The following is an 11461-nucleotide window of genomic DNA, read 5'->3' as shown; positions in this document are numbered from 1 at the left end:
CCTCAGCACCACATTAAAAAAAAGTAATAAACAAAAACAAAGCTCTTGTGTCCATCTACAACTAAAAAAATATATTTAAAAAAAAGGGCTGGGGCTGGGGCTCAGTGGATAAGTGCCCCGGGACAATTCCCGGTGCTGGAAAATGAACGGTAAGGTGTGGTGTTTCGCAGAACCTGTGTGTCACCTGTGGTGGCCTGCGAACCCACTTGTAGGTGTCGGTGATGGCTCTTGTGCTGTGGCGTCGAGGGCAGTGGCGAGGCCTCGCGTCCGGCACAGAGAGTCCGGTTGCTTGTCTCGGGCGACAGGGCCTGACTATGCCGCCACGGCTGGTCTCTGGCTCATGAGCTCAGGTGACACTCCTGCCTCAGCCCCGGGGTCAGGGACTACAAGTGTGGCCACCAGGCCCTGGTCCGCTGCACCCTCCCGTCCAGGCTGGGAATGTCCAGCGGTCCCACTACCTCGGGGGAGACCCAGAGCCGGGGCAGCTGGGGCGTTATCCAGGGACGCCCAGGGCCTGGCACGGTGGCTCTTTCTGGGTGGCTTGGCCCTGTGGGCGGCGACCTCCTGGCTCTGGTCCTCGCCCAGCATGGACTCCCTCTGGCCAGCTGTCAGCCCCCTCACTGCTGCCCTGCCCTGGGTGCTGGGGGAGGGGCAGCCTTACTTCTCGATGACGTAGGAGTAGTTTTTCTGGAGCTCCACGGGGTTCAGGATGCCCTTGGAGCAGGCTGAGATTTTGCTGTGAGCAAGAAAAGATGGTGGGAGCTGCCTGGCCTGGAGGGGACCTCCGCAGCCAGGGACGGGGGCGGGGGGGGGGGGGGCTGGGAAGGATGCAGGCAGTGGGGCCCGACCTGGCCAGGGGACGGTTCGCCACCTAGAGGGTGCAGCTGGGCTGGCGCTCAGTGGCAGAGCGCTTGCCTAGCACGTGGGAGGCTCTGGGTTCCATCCTGGGCACCGCAGAAAAACAAATAAAATAAAGGCACGCTGTCCTCTACATCGACAAAAAATAAAGACATAAAAATGTCACCTAGAGGCTGGGCGCGGTGGCCACACCTGTCATCCCAGCGGTTCAGGAGGCTGAGGAAGGCGGATCATGAGTTCAAAGGCAGCCTCAGCTACAGCGAGGCCCTAACAACTCAGTGAGACCCTGCCTCTAAATAAAGTACGAAATAGGGCTGGGGATGGGGCTCCGCGGCTGAGTGTCCCTGAGTCCAATCCCTGGCACCAAAAAAAAAGCAAGTCACTTAGGATGTGGCCGCCCCACGTGTAACAGGAGCTACCGTCTTGATCAGACTCCAGTGCACAGTCCAGGGTCCTGGGGCAGACACAGGGCTGGGCGGCCGTCCCCACCGCCCTCTCCAGGACATTCCATCTCCCCACACTGAAGCTCGGCCCCTGCCACACCAGCTCCTGGGGGTGAGGCTGCCGCGCGTCCTGCTGCGTCTGGGGCTGCGTCTCTGAGCACAGTGTCCCTGGGGTGCGCCCACGTGAGAGCAGGAGTGACCCACGGTGCCCCACGCCTCGGCTCTCGTGGGTCCTGCTGCTGAGGACATGGTTCTTCCGGGTTTGCTCCCAGCAATGGGTCGGCCCCGGGGTGTGCGGATCCTGTGCTTCCCTTCTCCGAGGGCCGCCAGCTCCCCACAGTGGCTTCCCGTTGTCCCCTCATGCCCACGGTGCGCAGGGTCCGACCCGCCTCGTCCTCCCAGCGCCTCTCGTGCACCAGGCAAGCCCAGCAGCGTCTTGCTGGGTGCGAGGTGGCCGCTCCTCGTGGGTGTGACCTGCCCCTTCCTCCCGAGTGGCGCGGAGCACTCGGGCTCGCTGGCCCCGTCTGTCTTCCTTGGAGAAATGTCTACTCAAGTGCTTTTGGTCCAGCCTTACTTTCTTAATATGTTTCAGCTGTAGTTGACACAACACCTTTTCACGTGCTGCTGAGGATCGGACCCAGTGCCTCACAGGTGCCAATCGAGCGCTCTGCCACCGAGCCCCAGCCCAGCCCTGACACAGCTTTTTGAGACAGAAGCCTGGACCCAGCAAGTCTCCGCAAAGTTCATCTTGAAGAGCCCACGCCCTGGTGGTACGTGAAGATGGGCACACAAGGCTGGGGGCTCTGTAGCTTCACGTGCAGCCTCAGGTGTCCCTAAAGACAGGGACAGCTTACTGGCCACATGCAGGAACACCATGCAGCTGATAAAAAGGTGAGGCCTAGCTCTGCAGCCTCAAGTAGGAAAGACGTCCCAGATGGAGTGTCAGGGAAGGGGGTTCAGTGGATGGAGCTGCTACGCGGCCCCTAAGGAGAACAGAGGTATGCAGGACATCAGGAGTGACAGTGACGTGCTGCGGAACAGTCTGGATGAGTACATCTGGCCCTGCTGCGGGGGTCCTCTGCTCCCCACCCAATCCCTCACCAGCCCCTGTGACGGGCTTCTGGGCCAGAGTGTTGATTTCCACCCTCTCCTGGGGGTTTCTTGCCTTTACGGCCTCCCTGGCCCCAAGGCCTCGGCCGCACACCTGGCCGTCTGCCTTGGAGAGCTGGTCTCCATCCGTCCAGGCTGGCTGGCGGAAGAGGAGAGCAGAGCGAGAGGCCGCCATGGGCGGCGGGGGCAGTCGGAGACGCCCAAGGAGAGGACAGCACAGCGCTGGATCCCGGAGGGCGAGGGCCTCGGCCACAGGCCTCCGTCCTGGGTACGATTCTGGGGTCTGCACTCCCCTGGCCAGCAGGTGCACCACCAGCCTGTGGCCAGCTCAGGCGGTCCAGCGGGGCAGGCTGGGTACTGCTGCGTTGGGGTGGGCTTTGTCCCCACGGAACCTCCAGTGAAGGTGGAGCGTCAGGGGGCCACAGTATGGCCTTGGGGTCACCAGGGACCTGCCCTGGCTGAAGAGCTGATGACCAGTGTGGCTTCTGGGAGGGGTGAGTCACGGTGAGGACAGGGGGCCTCGGATCAAGCCACCTGACACAGCACAGCACGAGGCCACACCAGGTGCAGAGCAGGGCCTCACGCAGTGAGTTAAACTAACCTCTTATCTTTGCAAATTACTGAGTCTCAAGTGTTCTATCATAGCCACAGCAACGGGCAAAGATGGACAGCAGGGTGGCCTTGGGTGTGGCCGTGGAGAGGTAGCTGTGTGCTCTAAACTGACCAGAGCAGGACAAGTCTTTCCAGAGTAACCAGGCAAGAGCAAGAGGCAGTCACACACTTAGAAAGAAAAAGTGTGTGCGTGTGTGTGCGCGTATGTTTGTCAGTTGGCCTGGGTGACCCAAAGTCTCAAGAATCCACCTCTAGGCCGGGTGTGATGGCACATGCCTGTAGTCCCAGGGGCTCAGGAGTCTGAGGCAGGAGGATTTCAAATTTGAGGTCAGCCTCAGGGACTTAGCGAGATCCTTTGTCAAAATAAACACTGAAAAGGGCTGGGGCTGGGGATGCGGCTCAGTGGTAGCGCACTCCTGGGCTCAATTCCCAGCACCCTTCCCCCCAAAACCCCACATCTCTACCTGTCCATCCGCCCGTCCCTGTGTGACCCATTTCTGCGTCTCCCGCCCCGGGCACAGTGCTCCCGTGCCTGCCCCCACAGATTGTCCCCAGGTTCTGTTGGGACCCTCGCGCGCCCCAGGCAGCCCGCCCTCCCCTGCAGCAGCGCCCTGCTCTGTCCTGTGCAGGCCCCGCGGGCTCTTGGGAAGCAGGTTTTCAGAGCTGACCTCAGAGGACCGTGGCCCTGACATTTCTCTTTTGCTCCTGGGGACTGACCCAGGGTGCCTGGCCACTGCGCCCTCCTGAACTGGCCTCCTCCCGCCTTCCAGGTGGGGTCACAGGCATGCGTCCCCGAGCCTGGTGGCCCTGGGTGGCTTTACTTTAGGCGGGTTCTACGTTGGCAGAGCACTTGCCGTGGCTCGGGGGGGACGAGTGAAACACTGCTGCCACCGGGCTCTTCTGCTGCCGCGCTTCCCCAGCGCCCCCCACCCTGCAGCTCCTCAGGTTAAGGCACAGCACAGCCACCAGAGGCCGGCCTTGGCGCGGGCAGCGCCCTGCGGGGGCAGGAGGAAGTCCTCGGGTGCAGGTGGAGCGCAGACGGGCAGGGCCGCAGTGGCCCGCCTGGCCTCCTGTCGGTGGCTGTCACGGGACGTGGCCTGGCTCCTTCTCTTCACTGTGACATTCTGCTGTGTCAGAACGTCCCGCTGGGGGGCTTCACCCCCTCTGGGGCACGTGGCCTGGCCCCTCCTGGAGGCTGTCAGGAATAAGCCACCGTGACCACTCTGGGCCGCTGGGTCCTCGGGGCTTGCAAATGGCTGGAAGACGTACACCCCAAAAGCGGCTCTGAGCCTGGAGCTATGGGACCCCAACCTCACGGGACTCCCCGCTGCCTGGCCATCCTCAGGTGCGCGTTACGGGGTCAAACTGGGATCAGCCCGGAAGTCTCCACCGCTGAGCTCCACCTCAGCCTTGTTGTTTGGAAACAGGGCCTCACCAAGTTGCCCAGGCTGGCCTCCAATTTTCAATCCTCTTGCCTCAGCCTCTGGCGGAGCTGGGTGGTGGGCGTGGCGCCCCCACCAGCTCTGCTGAGAGCTAAGCTCTAACGCGCCTGCCCCGCTGGGCGAGCTGGGCGCCTTCCCCGCAGCAGCGTCCGTGTGTTCCACGGCCACTGGCGTCTCTTTTCCCTTCCTTGTTTGGAAAGCGCTGGTTCAAGCCTTTGCCCAACTTTTTTGGAACAAACTGTGTGGTGTTTTACAACCATTTCCTGCAGATAAGGATCAGGGTATGTAATCCATCAACTGCGCAGACCCTTCCATGTTGGGGGGAGACCTGGGAACTGCCATGGAGCCTGTCGTTACCCTGCGCTGCCGAGAGACAGCCACCTGACCCTGGGGGTTCATGAGCCTGAGATCAGCGGCCACCTTGGGGCGTCTACACCACAGGAATGGGCAGGTGCCATGCGTCAGGTGTCCACCCAGAGCGGCTGTGGCCTGCCCACCAGCACAGCAGTGTCTGCGGGGACAGGGAGGCCAGGAGCCCCGCTCGGTTTCTTGGCTGTTTTCCTTGGGTTCCCATGACTCTGTTTCCGGGGGGCGATCATGGATACTGAAGGCAAATTTTCTAAATTATTCTTAGCAAGAGATCAAAGCTGAAGACCCTGCGCAATTCTGATCAAAACGAGGAATTAGGGGGCTGAAAGGGGGACACAGAACACGCCGGTGAGAAGGAAGAGGAGGCAGTGCGGGAGGGACGCGGCAGAAGCTGGCTCAGCCTGTCCACGGTGGTTACTTAACCGACTTTTTGGGGTTGGTACCGGGGTGGACCCGGGCCCCAGGCATGCTAGGCAGCGCTCTGCCAGCGGATGATTTGACATTTTACTGTGGGAATGTGAGACGAACAGGAAATGGCCGAACACACACGACACCCACTTGAGCAGCTGTCCCTTGCGGCCACCCAGCTGTGTGCCACCCCACCCGCGTATTGACACACTTACTTCTGCACAACGATCTTCTTTTCCAGATCACAACCCACAGAAATGAGCATCGACTGCAGAGGACAGAGAGGGACAGGCAGGTCAGGGAGGGAGGGCTGCAGCTGACAGAGAGCATGGCCCGGGCACATGCTCACACAGGGAGGCGGAGGCAAAGGGTCAGGGCCTACCTGTGGCTTCATGTCCACACACGAAATCTCCCTGTTGGCTATGTCCACAGTCAAAGTGGAGATCGTGGGGCGCCTTATGCTGTAGAGCAGGGGTGTGCGCTGTCAGTGGACACGGAGGCATGGTCTACCCTCACCAGTCATCTACCAATCCACCACCTGTCCACCATCCACCATCCATCCACCCACCATCCGTCTCCCAATCCATCCACCCACTCACCCACCCACCCATCCATCCTCCCACCCACCCACCCACCCATCCATCCTCCCACCCACCACCCATCCACCTAATCCCTCAACCCACTCACCCACCCACCCACCATCCACCCATCCACCCATCCATCCACCATCTACTCACCCACCCACCATCTATCAACCTACCCACTCACCGACCCACCATCCACCATCTATCCACCCACCATCCATCTCCCAATCCATCAGCCCACTCACCCACCCACCCATCCATCCTCCCACCCACCACCCATCCACCTAATCCCTCAACCCACTTACCCACCCACCCACCATCCACCCATCCACCCACCCATCCACCCATCCATCCACCATCTACTCACCCACCCACCATTCATCAACCTACCCACTCACCCACCCACCACCCACCATCTATCCACCAACCATCTACCCACCCATCCACTCACCCATCCACCCATGCATCCACCATCTACCTACCCATCCACCCACCATCCATCAACCCACTCACCCACCCACCATCCACCATCTATCCACCCATCTATCCACCATCTACCCACCCATTCACCTAATCCATCAACTCACTCACCCACCCACCACCACCCACCCATCCACCTACCCATCCACTCACCATCTATCCACCCACCATCTACCCACCCACCCACCATCCACCCATGAACCCACCCACCTGCCATCCACCCACCCACCCATCTATCCACCCATCCACCCATCTATCCACCATCTACCCACCCACCCACCATCCACCCACCCACCCATCTACCCACCATCTACCCACCCACCCACTATCCACGCACCCACCCATCTATCCACCATCTACCATCCACCCATCCACCCACTCACCCACCCGCCATCCACCACTCATCCACCATCCACTCACCCACCCACCCATCCATCCTCCCACCCGCCATCTACCCACCCATCCGCCATCCACCCACCCACCCACCCATCTCTGAATGCTGAGAACCTCTGCTCAGGTGGAGGCCTAATTTCTCTCAAGTTTCCACCTCTTCCTGTGTCCGTTTTGTAGGTGGTCGCCTAGCTGCTGTGGATTGAATGTGCCCCCAACGCTCACGTGTTGGAAACCTAGTCCCCAAGGCAACACTTTCGCCAGGTGGGGGCCGAGGAGAAGCCATTAGCTCAGCAGGATGAGTGACTGCTTCCGGGCTCTCCAGCCTGCCCCCTCCCACCGTGGGGTGACACAGTGAGAAGGTCATCGCCAGACACCAGCACCCTGGCCTGGGGCTTCCAGGCCTCCAGGACCAGGAGAAGTCGTCTGCTCTTTGCAGTCGCCCAGCCCTGGGCAGTCCACCACGGCCGCAGACACCCGGCAGGGCCGTCACTTGCTAAAACCACCCCTGACGTCAGCGTGTCACCGCTGAGCCAGCCCGGACTCGGGCTCTGCCACCAGCTTCTGCGCCCCCAGTCGGGCCCTCAATCGGGACTGCGGGGTGTTCCTGTCCAATCCGTCTCTGACCAGCCGCCGCATCTTTCCTTACACCCTTCCCCTCCACCCGAGGAGCTCCAGGTGTACGCGCTCCTGCTCGACTCTTTCTTACTACTCCTCGGGCTTCTCTCCCTGTCATTCAGGTCCCCTAAGGGTAGAAGTGCCTGGGGTGCACATTTCCTGAGACGAAATGTTTAATGGATGAATGAATTTGAGAACCTCCACAACTGGCATCCCTGAGGCTCCCCACGCCCCTGCAGCTCAGGAATCCCCAGGGTCCTTTATTCGATCCCTCCTTTCGGTTGCTCGGCCCCGCCCCCGCCAGCTCGGCCCCGCCCCCACCGCTCGGCCCCGCCCCCGCCAGCTCGGCCCCGCCCCCACCGCTCGGCCCCGCCTCCACCGCTCGGCCCCGCCCCCGTCCTTCTTTTTTCACGGGGGTAGAATCCACATAGCTCGAGGCTGGACACACGTCTGCGGGCGCAGCTCAGGGACGCAGCCACCCCGTCCCCACCCTCGCCCCACTCAGTGCCTGGGCCGCAGCCCCGCCCCCCGGCCTGCTCCCCACGCTGCCTGCCCGTGGTGGACCCGGGAGTGGACCCCGCTGCATGCCCTCTGTGCCAGGCTCAGGTCACCAAGCACCACTGCTGCGCTCTGGGTTTCCCTCTTTCTGAGCGCGGACCGGGGCTCGGGGAGCTACCGCTGCCCACGCTGGCCACACGCGTCCCTTTGAGACGCTGCTTTCCGTTCTTTGGGGAGAACCCTCAGCGGGACGGCGGCCCCCGCGTGTGCCAATTCTGTTTACTTTGCAAAGTGTTTTCAATTGTTCTCAACCCGGAGTCCTGAGCTGGGGTCCAGCTCAGCCTAGTCTCTCTCCCAGGGAACCCTGCAGCCAGCAGGAGCCCCTCCTCTGTCCAGAAGGCCACATACCTGGAGGTGAAGTTGGGGGAGGCCCTGCCCGAGTGGTGCTGCTGCTTGAGGTCAATGTCCTAGGAACCAAGGAAAAGGCCCCACCTGGAGCAGGGCTCCCGGATGTCCCCCATCAGGACGAGGAGAGCTGAGGAGGGGGCTCTGGGAGGAGCCCAGAGCCCCGCAGCCCCCTGGCCAGGCTGCCTTTAGGGGCCGGGCTCCTGGAAGCTCCAGGGTGCTGCCCCAGCTGAGGGCACCCACTCCCTGGCGGTGTCTGTCCCTGGAGCAGCCACATCCCAGTCACCTAGGTGTGTTGGGGCAGGCTGGACCGGACTTCCCTGCAGCCAGTCACACCGGCAGGCCCCGTGCAAACTGCCCTGTGCTTCCCTGGTGCTGGGTCCAGTGCACACTGCAGGGGTGACCTCGAGGCCTGATGGGTGCACACGCACAACGGGTCCCAGACTGCTGGGCTGAGTCCCTCCCTTGTGTGGCCCAATCCTGATACCTCAGTTGACTCACCTTGCCCAGGGCTCAAGCCCTGCCTGGCTGCCAGGCTCCCTGCCAGGCTCCCATGTGAGGGATGAGGTCAAGTGTGGGTGACCGCTGCCTGTCCCCTGCCAACAAGGGGCAGGGGTGCATCCCCCCAATTCCCCGATGCTTCACCCTCTATATGTGCAAGCAAGGGCAGCAGGAGGGCGGGTCCCCTCCATGAAGGCCTGAGGTCCCCAGCCTGACGGACTTACCAGTTTGTACACGATGTTGCCCTCGAAGGTGTTGTCAGCCTCCTCGTAGATGGAGGCCTGCAGCCCCAGGGAGTAGGGGTTGCTCACCATCACCTGGGGAGCGAGATGGTGGGGGGCGGCTGTTGGAGCCAGCAGCCCAAGCAGGGCAAGCGCAGGGGACCCGTCCTCCTCAGGAGAAGACCAGCCTCGCCCTGAACTGCGGCTGCTGGTCCCACGCCCCGCCGCGTGCCCTCGTCCACCCACCCTCTCTGGACCTCAGTGCCACTCTGCAGGTGGCAGCAGCTGGGCGACCCAGGCCTTTCCCGTAGAGGAGGTGGGGGAGGGACCCCTGGGGAGAGCAGAGGCAGCCCTGGTCCCAGGCCTGGGTTTGCAGGGGTCATGCGCATGCCATCTCAAAGAGGCAGCCTCGCCTAGCTTAGGGGCCACCTCTGTCCTCCCAGCTTACTCGGGAGGCTGAGGCAGGAGGATCACAAGCTTGAGGCCAGCCTGCTCGACTTAGTGAGACCTTGTCTCCAAAAGAAAAAAAGAAAAACTCTGGGGAGGGGCGTCCTTCACAGACTAAGGCCAGGAGACCACCTTGACCACTGGACTGGTGGCCGGGTTGCAGCGAAGCTGAACAAACTCTTTGGAGTAACCTTGACTCCACAAGCTTCCACAGCCCCTCCCCCATGTCCTAACACCCCGATTTCACTCCCTGAGGCAGAGGTCCATCCCCGGCTGGTCCTCCCTAGGTCACAGAGGACACCTGAAGGCAAAGCGTGGCACTTGCCTCACTGCTCAGACCTGGCTGACTTCTGAGGATCCCCAACCACAGGGAAAACTCCCAGCTCGTGCTCCGTTCATCCCTCAGATGCTGGACGCCTGCATCCAGCCCAAGAGCCCGCACAGAGCTAAGCGGGGTCCTGCAGGCGGCCCACTACCTTCCCGCCACCTCAGGCACACGGTCCCCACCCTCAGCTTGATCTCCTGCATCCACGTCCAGGTGCAGGGCCTGGCCTCCTGCCTTTCCCAGCACCTCCCCTGGGTGGGACTCGCCTGGGGCTGCTCCGTGAAGGGTGGGGAAGGGCCCGGTCAGCCACAAACTCAGCACAGAGGGCTGGCTGTGGAGTCTCCTGCAGAGGGTCTCACAGTCACCTGAAGAGGCCTCTCTCCCCAGGTGACGCCAGGGCCGTCCAGAGTCTGGGCACAGCCTGGGCGCTGCCAAGGCAGTGGCCTAGCACTGACCGTCAGGGGCACCAGAGACTCACTCACCAGTGGAATGGGGGACATGCCCAGCCGGGGTATCAATGTGAAGGACAAATTCAGTTTGCTGTTCATGTCAATGGTGTACATTTCAGATTCTAATGTGCTTTCCAGAAGTTCTATCTGGTCAGGAAGATAGGATGAAAGGGTCAAGCCTCTACTTCCAAAAAGAAGGGGCGGTGAGTGGTAATTGACGCAGGGGCCCTGGGGATGGAGCCCAGGTCGGCTGGGCGGGTCACCTGGACTTCCACTTGTGCCGCTGTCCTCCCTGCCAGCCCCGGGAACCCTCCCCGCCCCCCAGCAGTGCTTCCTGTGCATCTCGAGCGCGCCACTGCCTAGATGTGCGATCCTGCGCCTCCTGGCTCTACTGGACATGGTCATCTCCTTGAGGTCTCTGTCTGCTATGATCCAAATATGATTTGTCTCCCGGAAATCAGGCAGAGCTCAATGCCGATGGTATTGAGGAGGTGGAAGGCTGATCCCACAAGGCACAGAGGTGGGGCCTCTGGGAAGTGACTAGATGGGACAGGTCATTAGGATGGAGCCCCATGACCGGAGGCCTGGTGGCTTTATCAGGACAGAAATGGAGACCACACACCTCTGCCACCATCTGATGCAAGCTACACTTGGAGTCCAACCTCCAAACCAGAAGCCAAAAAAATAAACCAGGGGCTGGGGATGTGGCTCAAGCGGTAGCGCGCTCGCCTGGCACGCGTGCGGCCCGGGTTCGATCCTCAGCACCACATACCAACAAAGATGTTGTGTCCGCCGAGAACTAAAAAATAAATATTAAAAATTCTCTCTCTCTCTCTCTCCCCTCTCTCACTCTCTCTTTAAAAAAAAAAATAAATAAACCAGTTTTTTTTTTCCAAAACATAACCTGCCTCTAGTATTTCATTATGGTAACGAAAAGCCAGCTAATACGCCTGCTACCAACAGGTCCCCTTTATTCCTTTAGTTCCCTTTCTGCATATCTCTGGGGAACCCTGGCTGTTGGGGTGAGCCTAGAGCTCTCTGGGATGGCTGAACATGTTCCTCTGCCCTCAGCGTTTCTGGGAAACTTGATGGCAGGATCCAGGCGACCCAGTGGACATGGGTTTGATGGCGCTGGTGGGACGTGGTGGGTGATGTGAGCGCTCAGTGTGGCGCCTGCTCTCTAATGTAAACCATTGTTGTCCTCCGAGCCTCTCTGTTCCCTCACTGGGTGGCCAGAAGGACTGCTTCGTGCTTTTAGCCAGGATCATTTTGTCAGGAGAGCAGCTGCTCACCCAGTGGAA

The 11461-nt window shown here is 61.0% G+C and overlaps 1 protein-coding gene across 7 annotated transcripts in view; it reads right to left on the bottom strand.

Moving 5' to 3' along the window:
* Catsperd (catsper channel auxiliary subunit delta) overlaps positions 1–11461 on the bottom strand; it is a 41927-nt gene that overhangs the window by 5578 nt on the left and 24888 nt on the right. For 5 of the 7 annotated variants that reach the window (XM_078034230.1, XM_078034214.1, XM_040290628.2 and 2 more), the window contains 6 exons: positions 10194–10307; positions 8943–9035; positions 8221–8279; positions 5625–5703; positions 5458–5510; positions 662–736 (listed from right to left, as the gene is read on the bottom strand). In XM_078034230.1, the coding sequence (XP_077890356.1) occupies positions 662–736; positions 5458–5510; positions 5625–5703; positions 8221–8279; positions 8943–9035; positions 10194–10307 (473 nt within the window). Of the gene's footprint in view, positions 1–661; positions 737–987; positions 2285–5457; positions 5511–5624; positions 5704–8220; positions 8280–8942; positions 9036–10193; positions 10308–11461 lie in introns of those variants that run through there. The other 2 variants (XM_078034234.1, XM_078034219.1) reach the window with 2 other exon arrangements.

This window comes from Ictidomys tridecemlineatus, chromosome 2 (assembly GCF_052094955.1).
Source record: "Ictidomys tridecemlineatus isolate mIctTri1 chromosome 2, mIctTri1.hap1, whole genome shotgun sequence".
Taxonomy (NCBI): Eukaryota; Metazoa; Chordata; class Mammalia; order Rodentia; family Sciuridae; genus Ictidomys; species Ictidomys tridecemlineatus.
The sequence above is the reverse complement of the archived record's forward strand: the minus strand, read 5'-3'. Positions and strand labels throughout refer to the sequence as shown.